At 42.1% G+C, this 20985-nt stretch overlaps 1 protein-coding gene across 2 annotated transcripts in view; it reads right to left on the bottom strand.

Moving 5' to 3' along the window:
- The window catches only part of LOC126162679 (WD repeat and HMG-box DNA-binding protein 1), a 169611-nt gene extending 148920 nt beyond the window's left edge, over nucleotides 1-20691 (bottom strand). The window contains exons 1-2 of one of the 2 annotated variants that reach the window (XM_049919332.1): nucleotides 20440-20691; nucleotides 20159-20270 (exon numbers count right to left, since the gene is read on the bottom strand). In XM_049919332.1, coding sequence (XP_049775289.1) covers nucleotides 20159-20270; nucleotides 20440-20516 — 189 coding nt within the window. In that variant the 5' untranslated portion in view covers nucleotides 20517-20691. The remainder of the gene's footprint in view (nucleotides 1-20158; nucleotides 20271-20439) is intronic. The other variant, XM_049919331.1, reaches the window with a different exon arrangement.
- Nucleotides 20692-20985: the final 294 nt, after the last annotated feature.

Below are 20985 nucleotides of genomic sequence, written 5' to 3'. Positions count from 1 at the left end.
ATGATAACTGTATGGGAACCTTTACAATTTTCAAATTTTTATTCTGTGAGTGGAGTGGAGGGTAGGGGAATGGCAAGTGTGGTGAGACAAAGAAGGAAGCAATGAGGCAATTCTCACTTCAAAGTATTGTAAGGAAGAAGAAATCCTTGTGTATAGTGAGGTGAGTACGTTTGAGATGTGGCTTACAAGGGATAATACAGTATGCACTCTATGAAAGAATGGAATGTTCTGGGTATAAGATGCTGTGATCGGAAAAGTTTCTGTCAAGGTAACTAATGTCTGTGAAGATAGTCATTAAAATATCGGGATATGTGATCATGTGCTCCTCATCACTGCAGACTGAATGTCCGTGGATGTTCAAGTTGCACAGGGGACAGATTGCTGGAAAATTCAGGTCAAACTTAAAAACATAATGAGTAATACTGGTACATTAACATTTTTATCATCTGAACTGTTGGATAATTTTGGTGTCGTCCCCCCCCCCCCCCCCCGACATTTTTATGGACCACTTAATTATTTGTGCACATCATGGACACTACCAGTCTGGGGCTCCAGACACAACTCTCATTGTTTCTTGTTGGCAGCGCCTCTTTTGGTGGTCTGAATATAAAAGAAACAACTCTGCATCTCGGAGGCCAGTGCTGTATTTACAATAAATAGTCCCCTACACCTTCTCTCTATCTCATTCATCAGAACCTCACTATGGATTTGTTTTCTCTTGGACTGCTCTCCAGTTATTTACCCTCCTACACTAAGCTGTGTATGGGCCATCTATAGGAAACTTTTTAGCTTCGCGAAACTCCAATCCCCATGTCTGCTTCTAGTTCATTGATGATTCTTCATGATCTGGACAAGGCACCCTATCCTTATTCCTGCGGAGCCTGAACACCATCTTTCTCATTCACTTCACCGTGGCCTCCTCAGCGTAACATGGCACCTTCCTGGATGCTGACCGCCTCCTCTCTGATAGATCCATATTAAACACACTAATTGTAATGATGTCTGTATTTTGACAGCTGTCATCCCTTCGATTCATACTTATAGTCTGGCCAACTGTGAGCAGCACATCTGCAGTGACAAGAATTATCTTGCCCAGTGTGTTTACGGTCTCACTGAGGAATTCACAGACAGGCACTATAGTTGAGTCAGCATTGATCCCTGAAAGTGGGCTGCGCATGGCAGCTTTGCACGCTTACCTCTTGTAATGTGATTTTGTAAACTTCACTATGGTATTGGCTAAGTGTTGCTATAAGACAAGTACGCCGTAAGGCAGGACTGCATGGCCGGCAATGTCTCACCATCAGCTGTGCTGTGTGGCAAGGTTGAAAGCTGGCAACAAATCTGCTAGCACTCAGGGATGAACTTACACCAATCGACTACAGCACCAAAAATGGTCCACAGATTTTCTGCTCCATATTTCCTCATGCATCTAATACTCTCACCACCCTCATTAACCAGCTGCAAAGGAGCAATCCTCGCATCACCCAATATCATCCGGACTGCAAAAACTGAATCATATCCTCCATCATGACTTCACCTATTGCGAAATAAGGAACATCCTCCCAACACCAACTAAGTGGCATTCCACTAATTACCAAATCTATGCAGTAATATTCTAGTCCATACCAATGCCACAACCACTCCCAAATCCACGCCACGCTGCTCATATCCCTGTGAAAGGCCCAGGTACAACACCTGTCCAATTCACCCACCCACGACATCCTAACTCCAGCCGCATCACAGGCTTATCGAATACCATTAGAAGCAGGAACCCCTGTGAAAGAAGCCATGTCATATACTAGCCCTGTTGCAATTTCTGCACAGCATTTTATTTGTGCATGACCACCAACAAACTTTCCATCCAAATAAATGGCCACCGTCTACAGGTGACTGCCCTGACCACCCACTGGCAGAACATGTTTTTTAGCAAAACATACTTGACTTCAATGGCTAATTCACAACTCAAGCTATCTGGATTCTTACCCACAGCACCAGCTTTCCTTAACTATGTATATAGGAGTTATCCTTGCAACATATCCTTTGCTCTTGTTATCCTCCTGGCCCAGATCTTTGGTAGTCACCTGCCCCACACCTACCTCCTACCTGCCACTGGACCCTCTAAATTCACTCCTTCCACACCCACTCCTTCTTCCCCAGCCTCTCCCCTTCCTCTGTTCTGCTGCACTCTCGCAAACCGCATCCCTGCACAAGGTCAACAGTGCTGCCACCTTGTGCTGCATTACTATTAGATATGGGCGATTCATTCCTGAACTAATTCATTGAGCTAGATCCTTCTATGGAGTGGGTGACTGGTGACTCAGAAAAAAGAAGCAGTAGCTCTTTAGATCCGAAATGTCTCTCGAGTGTCATCAGTGATGGAATAGAAGTTCTTGGGTAGACAGTGCAACAGTGTCCCACACAACTGTTGAAATAATCTATATGGCATTAACCATTAGAGTAAGAAATTCATCTCAAGCTGGAGAAAAATGTGCTGAGGGAGATATGTATGTAAGTGTCTACATATCTCACTGTTGTGAGCAGCTTTCATAAGCCATGAAAAGAATAGAAATCAAAGATAGCTCATCTCTACATAATGCTGCATTAACGCCTCAGCACCTCACTGGAACTGATAGAGCTCAAGGAATTACCGTAACTCGCGAGGCTCTTTCGTCACTGCTCCTGAGTCCAGACAGAACGGATTGCACGTGAACTAGCTCCTGGCAGACACTCACCACCCGCCTCACCTACATCTCTTGACTCTGCACAGAGTGGGTGATCTAGGTCCTGCCAGCCACTCTCTGCTCCTCTACTGCTCAGAGTGGATCAAACGGTGACTCACGAGTGATCCCAGTCTTTGTGATCTTGGCTCTTTCATTGATTAAGCTCGCAGGTCAACTTGATTCCTTCTCGACACAGCATTCCCCATTCGAATTCAGCTCACCATGGATATTGTTTATAGTAATTAATGCATGTGTTAGTTAAAGAATACTGTGTGTACATTTGTTTTCATTTCAAGTTTTAACTGTTTAAAAAGTGCATATTAATAGTACTTTAATTTTTCCATTTGACATATTTTGCTGCTGCTGAACATAAGTCAACCACACTGCCCTCACCTACATGAGCTTCCAGCAATGTATGATACCATTTCACCAAACTGGTAAAAAGATGGTGTTACTGTCAGCAGATAACTTCCTGCTTCTCTGGCCCCTCATCAAACCTAAAGTCCAGGCATCCAACAGTCTTTCTAGAACAATGTGCATCCAACAGTCTCTCTGGAACAATGTGAGTCAGGAAGATACTCATGATCAAAATCATCCCAGACATTCAAGAAATCAGTTCTTGCAAATTTTCCCCGGGGATGTATGCTTCGACTGAGACGACATTCTCCTTCCTCTCGATATATATTCAGTACTTTCATTCCTGTCCACATGCTGATTTACTTTCTTTTGTAATGCTCCCACTTCCGATCGCTTTTCATTTTCAATAACCCACATGTAACTTTGTCAATGTTATTAAGCCAATCACATTAAATAGATTTCCGGCATTAAACACTCAACATTAAAAATATTTATGAATGTACTTTGTCCAACATATAATTTACAAATTTGAAACATATTACCAAACTTTATAATGCCTAGTTATCCGATAAAATTAAAAAATTATTTGACTGCTGCAAAGTCAATGAAGTGTGGACAGCTATATATACCTTTAATTTCTATGCTCTTACAGTACATTTTATGGATGGACGACACAAAAGTTGTACCTTCTTGAGGACTTCCAATCTGAGGAAAGACATGCTACAAAAATATTTCAAACTGGGTAAAGGCTTTTATCACCAAATATGATACTCAGTTTAAAATCAATGCCATAACAATATACAATGCTTAAAAACATGAAATCAGCTTTCATGGTTTTGATCCGTCCACATTCTTTACCTCTTTTTGTACGAAGCATAATAAAAAAAAAAAAAAAAAAAAAAAAAAAAAAAAAAAAAAAAAAAAAACTGCTGATTAGGTCAAAATAACAGCTATTTTTCCCCAAAGAGAGTTGATTGTCCTTAAGAAAACTGACTGAAATACAAGAAAATAAAAAAGAACAAATTCACATGATGGTATATCCAGGATGGAATAAAGACAATATTATGAAAAGGATAGATTAAACAATGGAAACTCCAGGCTGGATTATCCTCAATGTAACTGCTACTTCCTGTAAAGATGACATGTTAAGTTCCAGATGGGCACAATTAAAAGACACCTACACTTTAGCTTTCAGCCACAGAATTCATCAGAAAAAGAAAGAGAAACACACACCATTTATTCACACACCTCATGCATACATGACCGTCAACTCCAGCAGCTCGGACCAGGTGAGATTGCTACTCACCATATGGAGGGGACGATGAGTTGTAGACGAGCAATATAAAAATACTATTGTATATTTGAACTTTCAGCCAAAAGATGATCTACAGTAGACAACACACACACACACACACACACACACACACACACACACAAACATATTCATGCAAGCCATCTCTAACACCCATGACCACTGTTAGGAGCAGTCATGAGGTTTGGTGGCGAGGGCAGGGGTGGGGGAGAATGGGAGTGGTAAAGGAGGGAAGTAGAGGAGGAGAAAAATACTGCTGGGTGTGTTGGTGGAATAGAAGGCTGTGTAGTACTGGAGTTGGAGCAGGGAAGGCAATTGTTAAGTGAAGGACTATACTCCATCAGTCACAAGTGGAGTTCGGATTTTGCATATCATTCTTTTACGGTACCTGGTGTTGTATCTTTACGTATTATGATATTCTGGAGGTACTAGGCTACTTTAAATTCAAATTTAAAATGCATATATTTGCATATTTTTGGCGTTTGAGCATATTATTGTCATACTTAAAGGAAATGGCCATAAAGATGCATATTTTTGACATTTAGAGGTCATACTGAGGTTTGTTTTGTTCCCTGACAACCAAAGAACCTCCCAGAATATTACGCCAATAAATTTCCAAAATGAGATAATACGGGACGAGCCATCAGAATAAAAGCCTTTCAGGTTAACGTGGGTAGCTTATGGAGGGACATAGTCTTGTTTTTACACTTAGGCAGTCTCTCAGATAAGGATGCTGAAGACTTGTGATGATGCATTGTTGCAAGATAGATTATCGGAGTAGAAACGTGCTTTGGTATTTGTTGCCCGCAGTTAATGCATGTTCAGTCCGCTCACCTGATCTCTGCATGTGCCAACAATGCCCTACTAGCAGATTAAAACTGTGTGCCGGACCGAGACTCGAACTAGGGACCTTTGCCTTTCGCGGGCACTTTCATATCAGCGCACACTCTGCTGCAGAGTAAAAATCTCATTCTGGAAACATCCCCCAGGCTGTGGCTAAGCCATGTCTCCGCAATATCCTTTCTTTCAGGAGTGCTAGTTCTGCAAGGTTCGCAGGAGAGCTTCTGTAAAGTTTGGAAGGTAGGAGATGAGGTACTGGCAGAAGTAAAGCTGTGAGGACGGGGCGTGAGTTGTGCTAGGGTAGCTCAGTTGGTAGAGCACTTGCCCGCGAAAGGCAAAGGTCCCGATTTCAAGTCTCGGTCCGGCACAGTTTTAATCTGCCAGGAAGTTTCATATCAGTGCACACTCCACTGCAGAGTGAAAATCTCATTCTGAATGCCCTACTAGTTACTGTTGGTATTTCAGAATATGAATCATTCTTGCATGTGTTTCCGTGCTGTTCAAATTAAAAATATGCCCAGGCCAAAAACCAATAATTTATGGAAATGGATTGGGAGCGATTGCACTTTCACAACGGATGGAAAAATAATATTCTGCCAACTATGTGAAAAAGCGGCAAGTTTAATTTTGTTTTTTTCTTTTTTGATAATTTTTCAAAGAAATTAAAACAATTATTAAGTGCATTTGTAAATTTCTGTTCACGTTTTCTATGTACAAATGGGGGGGGGGGGGGGGACATTTTTAGGAATTACCTTCAGCATTCTTCAAAATAAAAAAAATGTTAAATGTCGTGAGGGGATCTAAGTTTCAATTTTTAGAAACTTATTTGTAGTCTTCATTTACTTTTTTGAGTGATCATCTCGCGGGTACACACTTTTCTTACATTTTTGTACGATATTTATTCACTTCTCCGATGCTTTAGATAAGGGTTGAGAAAAAATTTCAACTGGATCAGTATAAAAAGACATCTCAGCACCACAACAATGTAACCAAGACACGGTTAAAAACTTCACAGCAACCATTGATCTCCACATTTTTGAAGCATATGGACGACAAAAATGAGTTCAATGAAGATCTTTGTAAGACTTTAATAAAAGCAAACATCACTTTGAGTAAGCTGGAGAATGAAGAATTAAGGACCTTCTTGAAACAATACACAGGAAAAGATATTCCTCGCGAATATACGCTCAGAAAGAACTATGTGGACCCACTGTATGAAAAGGTAAGGTCTTTCGGTAATTTTTATGAACGTAGGTAGGTGACAGTCAATGGATATAATTTGATATATACATGAGCCAAAATAATAGCCATTTATTTAAAAAAAACTCGAAAAATAAATTTAAATTATGTTTGAATGTTTATTTTTGTAAAATGAACATTGTTACTTGAATATATATATATATATATATATATATATATAGAGAGAGAGAGAGAGAGAGAGAGAGAGAGAGGGAAACATTCCACGTGGGAAAAATATAGTTAAAAAGAAAGATGATGAGACTTACCAAACAAAAGCGCTGGCAGGTCGATAGACACACAAACAAACACAAACATACACACAAAATTCTAGCTTTCGTAACCAACGGTTGCCTCGTCAGGAAAGAGGGAAGGAGAAGGAAAGACAAAAGGATATGGGTTTTAAGGGAGAGGGTAAGGAATCATTCCAATCCCGGGAGCGGAAAGACTTACCTTAGGGGGAAAAAAGGACAGGTATACACTCGCGCACACACACACACACACACACATATCCATCCGGGTTTGAGGAGTAGATCTGGTGTGAAAAAAGGCGAAAAAGGGTTGGTTAGAGCTGGGCTATGTTGATCCTGTGGTGAACTTGTGTAGGTAGCAAATAACCAGAGCCACTTCCTCATCTCCTCAAACCCGGAACCTTCCACAGAAGAACCCCAAAAGTGCCCCACTTGTGACAGGATACTTTCCGGGACTGGATCAGATTCTGAATGTGGCTCTCCAGCAGGGATACGACTTCCTCAAATCCTGCCCTGAAATGAGATCCATCCTTCATGAAATCCTCCCCACTCCACCAAGAGTGTCTTTCCGCCGTCCACCTAACCTTCGTAACCTCTTAGTTCATCCCTATGAAATCCCCAAACCACCTTCCCTACCCTCTGGCTCCTACCCCTGTAACCGCCCCCGGTGTAAAACCTGTCCCATGCACCATCCCACCACCACCTATTCCAGTCCTGTAACCCGGAAGGTGTACACGATCAAAGGCAGAGCCACGTGTGAAAGCACCCACGTGATTTACCAACTCACCTGCCTACACTGTGAAGCGTTCTATGTGGGAATGACCAGCAACAAACTGTCCATTCGCATGAATGGACACAGGCAGACAGTGTTTGTTGGTAATGAGGATCACCCTGTGGCTAAACATGCCTTGGTGCACGGCCAGCACATCTTGGCACAGTGTTACACCGTCCGGGTTATCTGGATACTTCCCACTAACACCAACCTGTCAGAACTCCGGAGATGGGAACTTGCCCTTCAGCATATCCTCTCTTCTCGCTATCCGCCAGGCCTCAATCTCCGCTAATTTCAATCTGCCGCCGCTCATACCTCACCTGTCTTTCAACATCATCTTTGCCTCTGTATTTCCGTCCCGACTGACATCTCTGCCCAAACTCTTTGCCTTTACAAATGTCTGCTTGTGTCTGTGTATGTGTGGATGGATATGTGTGTGTGTGCGGGTGTAAACCTGTCCTTTTTTCCCCCTAAGGTAAGTCTTTCCGCTCCCGGGATTGGAATGACTCCTTACCCTCTCCCTTAAAACCCAATCCTTTTGTCTTTCCTTCTCCTTCCCTCTTTCCTGACGAGGCAACCGTTGGTTGCGAAAGCTAGAGTTTTGTGTGTATGTTTGTGTTTATTTGTGTGTCTATCGACCTGCCAGCGCTTTTGTTGGGTAAGTCTCATCATCTTTCTTTATATATATATATATATATATATATATATATATATATATATATATATATATATATATAGAGGGAAACATTCCACGCGGGAAAAATATATCTAAAAAGAAAGATGATGAGACTTACCAAACAAAAGCGCTGGCAGGTCGATAGACACACAAACAAACACAAACATACACACAAAATTCTAGCTTTCGCAACCAACGGTTGCCTCGTCAGGAAATAGGGAAGGAGAGGGAAAGACGAAAGGATTTGGGTTTTAAGGGAGAGGGTAAGGAGTCATTTCAATCCCGGGAGCGGAAAGACTTACCTTAGGGGAAAAAAAGGACAGGTATACACTCGCACACACACACATATCCTTCCACACATATACAGGCACAAGCAGACATTTATAAAGACCTTTACAAATGTCTGCTTGTGCCTGTATATGTGTGGAAGGATATATGTGTGTGTGTGTGTGTGTGTGTGTGTGTGTGTGTGTGTGTGAGAGAGTGTATACCTGTCCTACTGTCTCACTCTCTTCCCAACCACTGCTTCCCTTTCGTGCCCCTAGACTCTTATAACTGCCATCTGGTTTCTGTACAAATTGTAAATAGCCTTTTGCTCCCTGTATTTTACCCCTGCCACCTTTAGAATTTGAAAGAGAGTATTCCGGTCACCATTGTCAAAAGCTTTCTCTAAGTCTACAAATGGTAGAAACGTAGGTTTGCCTTTCCTTAATCTTTCTTCTAAGATGAGTCGTAAGGTCAGTATTGCCTCACGTGTTCCAATACTTTACGGAATCCAAACTGATCTTCCCCGAGGTCGGCTCCTACCAGTTTTTCAATTCGTCTGTAAAGAATTCGTGTCAGTATTTTGCAGCTGTGACTTATTAAACTGATAGTTCGGTAATTTTCACATCTGTCAACACCTGCTGTCTTTGGGATTGGAATTATTATACTCTTCTTGAAGTCATGGCCAAATCGAATCCACCTCTGCCTTTTGGTAGCAGTAAGTAATAAGTATCTACATCCAGACAACTTGTGTGGCATAGGAGCAACAAATTATAATCTCAAACCTCCCTCGTGACTAAGTCTATCCATTAGCGAAAACCGTATCAAATTCCCTACAGTAGACCCTGAGATTACCCTACACATACAGACAGATACCATAGCAAGAGGCTTTCATTTACAATATATACAGAACAAATATTTTCAATAAAATTATGAAAGATCTCTGCCATGGCCAAATCGATTGCACCTCTGCCTTCAGTTATAACGGACCTTGGTTCAATTCCTGGTACATTCTCGGACTTTTCTGAGGTAGGAAGGTCTGATACAAGGCCCACTCAGACTCATGAGGCCAAATGAGGAGCTGCTTGAATAAAGAAGTAGCAGCATCATAAGGATTCACCTACTGGCAGTAACAGCTGGAGGGATTGGTGACATGCTGTCCACTGTCCTATGATCATGGACGCTACTCTTACTTCCTTGTAGACAGCAGTTGGTCAGTCAAAACAAGCCTCAGACCTAATGCATAGGTGGTGTTTACATTTTAAAGTCAAGAAAATGTAACAATAATGAATTTTATTTCTCTAACTTCCGAGCCTGATAAAAATATTTATATTTTCTTGTGATATTTTTAATTTTTACTGAGATGAAACATAGGACTTTTCAGATACTTTGAAACTAGACGGGATCCAACAGAAAATTGTTAATATTCTATGTTCTTTCACAGCAAGATAAAATAAAGTAAAAACACAAGTACAGTGACCTTGACTTAACAAGGCAAGGCGAGTTCCTTTAATTGCCGTCCATAATTGCAAGATTTTGTACACAAACTGACCTCTTGATTATGTCCCATAAATGTTTGATGGGATCTATGTCAGGTGCTCTTGCTGGCCAAATAACTGGCCTGAACTGTCCAGAATGTTCTTCAAACCAATTGCGAACAACTGTGGTCTGGTGACATAACGCACTGTCGTCCATAAAAATTCCATTGTTGTTTGGGAACACGGAGTCTATAAGCAAACTGTCTGGTTGACAACCTGAACCCATGGCTTCAAGGAGTCTGCGCCACATGTGAACCCTATCATTGACTCTTACCAACTGAAGTAGGGATTCATTTGACCACGCCATGGTTTTCCAGTTGTCTAAGTCCAAAATAGCCCATGAGACATCTTGCAGATGATGTCATGCTGTTAGCAAAGGCATTTGCGCCAGTTGTCTGCTACCATAGCCTATTAATGCCCCATTTTGGTCACACTAACCTAATAGATACACTTGTCATATGTCTTACACTAATTTCTGCAGTTACTTCACGCAATGTTGCTTGTCTGTTAGCACAGACAACTTTACACAAATGCCATTGCTCTTGGTCATTAAGTGAAGGTTGTTGGCCACTCCATTACCATGGTGAGAAGTAATGCCTGAAATTTGGTATTCTAGGCACACTTTTGATACCATGTATCTCGGAATCCACAGTGTCAAGACAGTGTCGAGAATACCAAATTTCAGGTGTTACCTATCACCACAGTAACACAGTTAACTCCCCTTGTGTGGCCATAATCGCATTAGAAACCTTTCCACGTGAACCATCCGAGTACAAATGACAGCTCCGCCAATGCACTACCCATTTATACCTTGTGTACGCAATACTACCGCCATCTGTACATGGACATGGACATGTTTGTATGGGCATATGACAGCAAGTTCTTTAGTGCCCGCGTAAAAACAGATTGAGACGAGTGTCAGTTAAATATACAAAACAGGAAGATAAAACAGCACATAAAACACAGGAACGAAAGTTGGAAAACTGTGTACATACCGGTACAGAAACATGGAGCGCAGTAAAATACTAACGACACAAGAAGAAAGTGGTATAAGGAGCTAAAACAATATAGCAGATGGACATGGCTGGCTGACCACAAGAATGCAAACAGGAGAAGCCACCCACTCAGCAACACACTAAAATCTTCACCCTAAAAGTTTAGGCCAGAGTCCAGACACGTCACAAAACTTTAAAGCCTCAGTTACACTCGTCTCATCATTAGCTACAATAGAGTGCAGATCCCCAACAATATTTGAATCTCCCTTGCATCACGATATAAAATGCACTCCGTTACAATATGGCAGATAGAAATGCGCACACCACAAGCATCACAAAATGGGGGATCCTCTCGCTGTAGTAAAGAGGTATGTGTGACAGGGCAGTGCCCAATTCTAAGACGCGTGAGGGTCACTTCATCCCACCTGCGCAACTGGCAGATGGAATGCCACAGCCGGGTTGCTGACTTCACCAACCGCAGCTTATTGGCTGTCACCACCAGCCATTCCTCATCACACAACTGCATGCACTTCCTGTGTAGAGCGGAAATGACAGCCTGCAAGGGAATAGGACACGTATCATACATCTTGCTCACTAGATGGTAGAGTTTTGTTAGGCCTGGCTCTCCTAAGGCTGTCAGTAGTTCTAATGGAAAGTTGTCTACTCCCGGGGCCTTGTTTCGTCTTCGGTCTTTCAGTGTTCTGTCAAATTCTTCGCACAGTATTGTATCTTCCATTTCATCTTCATCTACATCCTCTTCCATTTCCATATCTTCCTCAAGAACATCGCCCTTGTATAGACCCTCTATATACTCCTTCCACCTTTCTGCTTTCCCTTCTTTGCTTAGAACTGGGTTTCCATCTGAGCTCTTGATGTTCATACAAGTGGTTCTCTTATCTCCAAAGGTCTCTTTAATTTTCCTGTAGGCAGTATCTATCTTACCCCTAGTGATATGCACCTCTACATCCTTACATTTGTCATCTAGCCATCCCTGATTAGCCTTTATGCACTTTCTGTCGATCTCATTTTTGAGACGTTTGTATTCCTTTTTTGCCTGCTTCATTTACTGAATTTTTATATTTTCTCCTTTCATCAATTAGTATCTCTTCTGTTACCCAAAGATTTCTACTAGCCCTCGTCTTTTTACTTACTTGATCCTCTGCTACCTTCGCTAGTTCATCTCTCAAAGCTACCCATTCTTCTTCTACTGTATTTCTTTCCCCAATTCTTGTCAATTGTTCCCTTATGCTCTCCCTGAAGCTCTCTACAACCTCTGGTTCTTTCAGTTTATCCAGGTCCCCAAATTCCCACCTTTTTGCAATTTCTTCAGTTTAGTCTATAGTTCATAACCAATAGATTGTGGTCAGAGTCCACATCTGCCCCTGGAAATGTCTTACAATTTAAAACCTGGTTCCTGAATCTCTGCCGTACCATTATATAATCTATCTGAGACCTTCCAGTATCTCCAGGCTTCTTCCACGTATACAACCTTCTTTTATGATTCTTGAACCAAGTGTTAGCTATACTCTGTGCAAAATTCTACTAGGGAACTTCCTCTTTCATTTCTTACCCCCAGTCCATATTCAGCAAATATGTTTCCTTCTCTTCCTTTTCCTATCGAGTTCCACTCACCAATGACTATTAAGTTTTCGTTTCCCTTCACTATCTAGATAATTTCTTTTATCTCATCATACATTTCATCAATCTCTTTGTCATCTGCGGAGCTAGTTGGCATATAAACTTGTACTACTGTGGTAGGTGTGGGCTTCATATCTATCTTAGCCACAATAATGCGTTCACTATGCTGTTTGTAGTAGCTTACCCGCATTCCTATTTTCCTATTCATTGTTAAACTTACTCCTGCATTACCCCTATTTGATTTTGTATTTATAACCCTGTATTCAGCTGACCTGAAGTCTTGTTCCTCCTGACACCGAACTTCACTAAAGAAGTCCCAGCCTGGAGATTCGAATGGGGGACTATTTTACCTCCGGAATGTTTTACTCGAGAGGACGTCATCATCATTTGACCAAACAGTAAAGCTGCATGCCCTTGGGAAAAATTACAGCTGTAGTTTCCCCTTGCTTTCAGCCGTTTGCAGTATCAGCACAGCAAGGTCATCTTGCTTAGTGTTACAAGGCCAGATCAGTCAATCATCCAGACTGTTGCCCCTGCAAGTACTGAAAAGGCTGCTGCCCCTCTTCAGGAACCACACTTTTGTCTGGCCTCTCAACAGATGCCCCTCCATTGTGGTTTCACCTACGGTACAGCTATCTGTATCACTGAGGCATGCAAGCCTCCCCACCAACGGCAAGGTCCATGGTTCATGGGGGCCGTCCTATCCTATGGTACTGGCACTGGGAAACTGGATCCTAGCTGGCTGTTGCAGTAACTGTGGCAAAATACGCTACCATAGTCTGGGAAATGCCTCGCTGATTAGTTTGGAGATTGCCTTTCCCCATTACAGCAATCACGGGGCACCTTCCTCCTCTCCCAGAAATTCTCCTGATGGTCTCCCACACAATGGAACTTTTGGTGGGACGATTAATGGTGTTCAGAAACTGTTACCACAACCTCTTCTTGCTCTCTTGAATAATTCAGTGACACTGTGCTGTCACCACCCAAAAGGACACTTAAACCTACGCATGCCTGGTCCTGATGGCAGAGTGGCATTCAGCACTCCACCAAGAGACAAGTTGCCTCTTCTGTTGTCCCGTGGACTGTAGAATGCATGCTGCAGCGGCATGGTGGACCATTTTGGTAATATGATCCACCCATGCCTCGACACTCGCAAAATGTTCGAACTGGGCCAACTGGCTATAAAGTGTCCAGTTGGCTCTCCCATCGTGGCAGTTTCCTTTCGGGTCCCACCCCATTGGACAGGTGAATCGAGATCAGGAAGTAATCACTTCCATACAAGTCATCAACCACTTTCCATTGAGTAATGGGGGGAAGAACTGGAGAGCAAAGCAAGAGAGCAATGGCACAGAAGTTCCTGTTGGTGTGCAGAAGTGAGAGCTCTGTCCTGCATTTAGCAAGTACGTGCATCATGACATGAGAAGCCTCTCAGTAGCTCTATCCCTGGGACAGGTAGCTGCAGAGCCCTAAAGCATATTGTGTGCATTAAAATCGTCACAGAGGATGAAGGGGCAGTGAAGCTGTGTAATACGAGTAAGGTCGGTTTGGGCCTCTTCATCAAGTGCATCATGTGGGGGCAAGTAAAGTAAACATATTGTCAATGGATGACGTATGTGCACTGATACAGCAACTGCTTGTAAAGTCATCATAAGTGAGAGGGGCAAGGAGTGGTAGTCAGTACTGACGAAAATACCTACACCTCCTCTAGCTCTCTCTCCATTCAGTCATCCTATCTGTGTAGTACAGGGCTTCCCAACGTGTGGTCCGCGGACCCCTTAGGGGTCCGCCGGCTCTTTCTAGGGGGTCCGCAGCCACCTTTGAGCAAATTGTGTAAAATAATGAGTAAAATTATTGAATAAAAATGTGAAAATCAAATTCATCACAATTTTTTTTTTCGTGTGTAAAACGTGTACTTTTACTTCAGGTCGTATTCCCAAGCAGCGTTTGCGGTTCCTAAGTGAGAATGCATACACAGTTTAGTGCTGGAGAATGCGGCTTCTCTGATTGACTGCTTCGCAACAAAACGGGGTAGTTTGTGCGCCGGCTCACGGCACTAGATGCGCTGAAACCTTTTACGCATGTGCGGAGCAAGCTTTGTCGACCAATCGCAGCGCTCTCTGGCACATATGCGGATCCAGACATCGTTAAATGTTAAAATTGCTTTGTCAGTGCACTACCTATTTCATAAGTCGATTTTTGACCAGTTTATTACTTCTAACATGGATCCGTGGCTGAAGTCAGGATCATTGAAGAAGGATGTGGTTTCTCCATCGCCTTCACTACAAGGGAAGTTTCCAGTTGAAATGAATGAGGAGGGAGGACGACCAAAGGAAGAACAATCACAAGAAGCTCCAAAGACTATTGATACTTCGGGGGAGGGGGGGGGGGTCATTGGGAACATGGCACTTGCATTAAGAAGCTTTCAGTTCCCATGGGTTTCGCTCTGAAATTTTAAGTTACTGTGCTCTTGATTGACTAGGGGTCCGCCAAGGATTTTCGACTGTAGAAGAGGTCCGCCAGCTGAAAAGGTTGGGAAGCCCTGGTGTAGTACATAGTCTTGTAGCTCAGGGGTGTACGATTGATGGAAATGAGTCTCCTGGAGAAACAGACATAGTGGTCTACCCTGAGATTAGGGACGGAGTTTCTCCACATGCATCCTGAACTCCCGCAAGTTCCACTGTAGCATGGGAGCCATTTCAAAGAGGTGGTTTTAATTTACCCCTATCTTTCCACCATGGAGGGGAAACACTTGCAGAGTGTGGGGGAGTGGAGGGGCTGCCTGGATCCAAGGCATCTAACTTCACGATGTCCTCCTCATTAGTCGGGTCCCAGGTTCGATTCCCGGCACGGTCAGGGATTTTCACCTGCCTCGAGAAGACTGGATGTTTGTGCTATCATCATTCATGAAACTGGCGAGATTGGACTGAGCAATGGTCGAGCGCTGATAACAGCCCAGTTGAGTGCCCCACAAACCAAACATCATCGTCGTTTTCATCCTCATCAGTCAGACGTGAAAGAATGACGTCTGACATTGCTCAGGACAGCTTTTAACCAGAACATCACAAATCTTTCCCTGCACCCTGTTCCTTCAAGGGAGAGGGGGGAAAGATGGCGCTGACAGGCACTGTGCTTGTTGTGTGCCTTCTTGACACTCAATCTGAACTGTTGCTGGTCTTTTCTGTGGTGGCTGCTTGGACTGCTTTAGCCTTACTCGTTTTGCCGTGGCATGTACACATTTAAGTACAGGTGCTGGTGGTGGATGGTTGTACACTGGACGACATCTGCGTTGACCTTAGGAACAGGTTTCTGCGCCATGGAAGCATAAGAAGTGATAAAGACGGGAGGTTTCATTGCCTTTTATTCCTTTTTGGCTTCAGTATAGGGCATCTGCTTGGTGACTCTGCAAAAGCGGGCAGTTTCGGCTCCAGATTGGGTGGCTCCCAGAGCAGTCAATGCAGATTGCTGAAATGGACCATCAGTCCCAGCTTCATGGGCTGCCTTTCCACATTTGCCACAGTTCGCTTCACCTCCGAAACTCCGCATTGTGTGACCAAAATGCTGGCATTTGTAGCATCGCATACAGTTAGGTACATAAGGCCTAACCCTAAGGTGGAGGAAACCTGCCATGATCTGGTCAGCAACGTCGGAGAATTAAGGGTCACAATGAAGGTGGCAGTCTTCTCAATGTCTCCATTATTCCTACGCATCCTTAGCTCCACATCCACTATCCCCTGTAACGTTCTTTCCTGTTTAAGTTCGGCTACATTGATGTGATGGCATGTGACCAAATCCTTGCTAGAGTTAAGGGAGTTATGCAGTTCAACAGTTACATCATATTCATCCAATTTTTTGGTCTTCGTAAGTAGTTCCACCAGCCTTGCCCTGAGTCTTGGTCGTTAGGGAAGCATTCCCCGAAGCCACTTAATAGACTTTAGGCTTCCAGCAAGTCCTTCCAAGCCTTTAATGGATATAGAAGGGGGACACGTCCCCTCCTTCCTCTTAAAGACCAGAATAACATATTGATTTATGACTCCTTGAGCCCTGTTACTATAATTCAACTGATGCAGGTTACCACAGGAGCTAGCCTCCCTACTTTGTTTGGAGGATTGGGTGTGAATACTCCCAGGTGGTATGCCCTTCCCACTGGGAGGAGGAGGAGATGATTTCAGAGGTTCCATCTCCATCTCAGAGCAGCTAGGGAAAGATGGGTCCACTCAGACGGTGCCCTGTGTGCCTGAGTAAGCCTTATACAATTGAGGTGTGGCACATTCCCCAGAGATGGCCCGCTAATGACTATTCCACCTCAAAAGCCATGCATCTCATCAGCGAGCAGTAAACCTTGAGATTGAGGGGTTTCTTATAAAGGGTTTTACCACCCTCGTGATCCAGGCGGTCAAGCCAAGAAGCCCATTCCCCAGAATACACAACATTCCACTGCCGCGCCATACAGTGGTTGCTGAAGCATGCCCAGAGTTTACAGTAACAAGGGACTGGCGGTGCTTACCAGTTGCCAGCTCAGGAACCCCGTAGTTGCCAAGCCTGTACTCGGCAAGCTGTCTGTACACGTGCAGATCACTATCCCATGACTTCTGTCACCTTAATGTAGTGTCACTGTGATAAGCGAGTACTGAAAATCACTTTTCTACTTATCTGTAACTTTGTTGTACTGTGCAGACACACACATAACAGTAATTACATTTCACAGAAAGATTTATATACATTAAAACTCACCAAGTCAATATATATAGTGGCGGTGAGTCACTAGATGAATGTGCTAAAGACCCCAACAAAGCCTTCGTAGACTAGGCCTACAACTGACCCTGTGACCAAATTCACAAAAAATCTCACACAGCACATCTTCTCATACTGGAAATCAGTACTAAGCAGTCATAAACAAAAGCTTTCGTCACCAAGAGGATGCAATGATTATTAACACCAGAAATTGCACCTATTCCTCCGAACAGCATAGATTGTAATTATGTGAAATCATACTTCAACACAATCCTTCAGGCTGTTTCTTTGGTAATACTCCACCATTGTTGATTATCTGCCTATTAAATTTCATGTTCTCTTGTACATCATCCAATTTACTATAACACTGAAACCCTTACTCTTTGCCCTCTACGCAGCATCTGCACATCAATCCGTACCACATCTTCATGTCTTTTCCTCCAGCCTCATCTTCGCCCTACTTTACCGTAACTCATAGCTTCACTATACAAGCAAATGATGATCTGCTTTGATGTGCTTTAATGTAAGTACTTGAGTGTCCACAGCCTTTCTTAAAAGAATACCTATCTCATTTTCTGCTCTTGGAAACAGCTTCACAACTGCAAATATCTTCAGACTTTTCACTGCCATTATGGTTGCTGGTGGTGGCAGACAGAGCAAGATCCGTAGAAGTACAGCTGTCATTATGTAATCTAAAAGTCAAATAAAAACTCTGTAGTGACAACTGTACCTCTACAAATCCTGCTCCATCTGTCGCCATCAGCAACCATCATGGCAGTGAAAAGCCTGAGGAACGGTACAAAACTGGTTGCTAATGAAAAAAAAACCTGAAAATGTGACTGAGACTGTTTTTATTTAATTTTTGGAGCATGTAGTGTATGTAAATTCTGATGAAACTTAATTAATCAGTATTATTTTAATTCAATCTCTAAAAATAAAAATGTCAGTACACCTACAACTGCTTTCAACAAGTGAAAAGATAATCTTTCAGAGACAAAAGGTAATGCTTCTACTGTATTCTAGTTTTGTCCTCTAATAAAACCACTCATTTATGGTTACATTTATCTACAGTTTTACGCAATAATCTTACCTGTATACACAGTAACACCACCCTCTAACCTGACTACAGTTTTTATCAGCACAAGTGTAGATTGGTAGTTCAGTGATAGAGTGCCAGATTATGCATCTAAAGGTATTAGATTCAATTCTCAGTCACTTCTAGGATTTTTATATGTCACTTACAAATTCTTTCATCTCCGGCAAATCTTCCTACGGTGTTAAATGTTGAGATGCGCTGTGGTTTGGAGCCCACATTAAACTGTAGGTCCTCCTGTAACTAGCTGTATAAGTAAGTTCAGGTGTCACAGGAAGGCAAGAGCATATCATCTGTAACAGTAACGCACTGTGGTGTTCGAACCATTCTTTGGGCTGACAACTTTACCTCTACTTCTCTCCATCATTAAATGAATTATTCCTTGATGTTTCAAGATGTGTCCTATTACTATTACATTCCTTTAGTTGTATCATGCCACAAATTCATTTTCTCACCAATATTATTCAGTACCCCTCAATTGCTACAGCTACACACCACACAAATAAATTTAGAAGAGACTTTCAAACACTTATCTACATTATATATCGTCTTCACTTCTGTCATCAGCAGTTATATTGCCAAGACCATATTACCTGAATTCAAACCCATTGAAAAATGAGCTAATATTTCAATCTGAAATGCTTTCAGCAACAACAAATTTAAGTTAATCCTAATATAAAATAATGAATACATAAGCATTTAAAAGGATCTACATACATTAATTGTGGTAACATTGGTCACAGCTAGTTCTCTACTCTGAATCATACATCAAAGTAAATAAGGTGATGATTGCAACACAGTTGAAACTGACATGTTTACTTGGCCATCAAGAAGTAATTACATTACATTCATTGTATTCCATTGTTCCTATAGTAAATGGTGGCTTGGGGACCAACGATTACGTATTGGACCCATCTGAAATCTTGGTTGTGGTGACACAATTGATCTGTAGCACAGCTGAGGTCTAGATTACGTTGTTAGGTGACAATATGGTAGTGAGTTGGTGAAGCCAAAAAATGTAAAAGCAGAAAATTTGGTTGTTGTAACAAGTCTACCAGTAACGAAGCCTAATGATTACATCTGCAGTATATTGAAAATTGCGAAAGGATGGGGTGGGAGTGGGGTGAAGGGGGGGGGGGGGTCCAACATGTACCTTTCACTGGCTGGAGGTGTGGAAAGAAGTCAAAGAGGTGCATTTAACTTAAGGGGAAAAAAAAACAGTTAAATGACTTAAGATTGGAAAATACTACAGTATTAATTCTACATGTAGAATAACCAAACACTATAAATTTTAAGAGAATAAAAGAATTTCCAAATATTAAGTTATTTTATTCAGTCTTACTCCATCACATTATCTACTGTACATAACATATGATGATCCGTGACAGATTGTTATAAAACTAAGACGGTTTGTTGTTATAGTGAGGTTATTTTTAATTAGGGGAAATATACAATAAAGATGGGCTATAGAAAAAACAACTATCAACGTTATGTATGTAACTATACCAAATGAACTACGTACTTTCCCTTAAGATTTAGGGTCTACTATACCACACCAGCCTTCTAATAACGCTGACTCCTGCTTTTATAAAATGCATTAAGATATAAAGGCAATAATGTAGTTATGTCGACTGAAGACAAGAGATTGACAATTATTCTGTAATAATAGCAATGCTTCTTCAATGGCATAGAATAAGAGTAAATGCTTCTCAATGCATTTCAATTGCATATTTACCTTCTGTGTGACAGCCAAGGCTTTCTCACCAACACACTGTGACGTCGAGTCGTCGTCTTCAAGTCCCGCCCATATACGAACATCGCCGTCACTTCCACAAGTCAGAATGTATCTACGGAAAGGAAGAAAGAGTCAGAACTTCAGAATCTTCATGTTAGCATTTAACACGTACTCCAGTTGCTAATATGAAAAAATACCAGTGGGTATACCAATATAATGGACTGAAATTACAATTACTATTTTCCTGATACATCCCTTCAGTTTTTTGGTACGAAACTCACTTGCCATCCTGAGAATAGCAGACGTCTGTGTGGCCATCAGCGTGAGCATATCTCATCGGTCTTCTGTTGGGTGGCATCTTCGGATAATTATTTGTCTAGAAAAACTCAGCAGCTATATTTCCACTCTGAATATTCTCTATTCACTGCTTGTTCGGGTAAAAACACCAAACCATCAACAATCAACAAACGCGACACTTTCATGTACACAGGCACACATTTTGGCGGGTGTTATATCGATTATTTAACTACTGTTTTCATCGACTCCTGCTTCTCAACGAGATATAAACAGATAATGATCATGTAAAGTATCCGAATGTAGTAATCAAACGTGCCACTCTCCTTCTCAAGCGTGTTATCAATCAACCGCTTAGAAGATTTACCCAGCGCGAAGAGTGACTGTGGATTCAACAATCCGTTCGAACATGGTGAAGCTCATAAGAGCTATAAACAAGATAATGTACCTACATTATGCACATTCAGACAGTTGGAATTTCACATCCATTCTTGGTGTGACTAGCCTGCCTACTCACAGGGTCTTTTCTATGT

Source organism: Schistocerca cancellata, chromosome 2, assembly GCF_023864275.1.
Source record: "Schistocerca cancellata isolate TAMUIC-IGC-003103 chromosome 2, iqSchCanc2.1, whole genome shotgun sequence".
Lineage (NCBI taxonomy): Eukaryota > Metazoa > Arthropoda > Insecta > Orthoptera > Acrididae > Schistocerca > Schistocerca cancellata.
The sequence above is the reverse complement of the archived record's forward strand: the minus strand, read 5'-3'. Positions and strand labels throughout refer to the sequence as shown.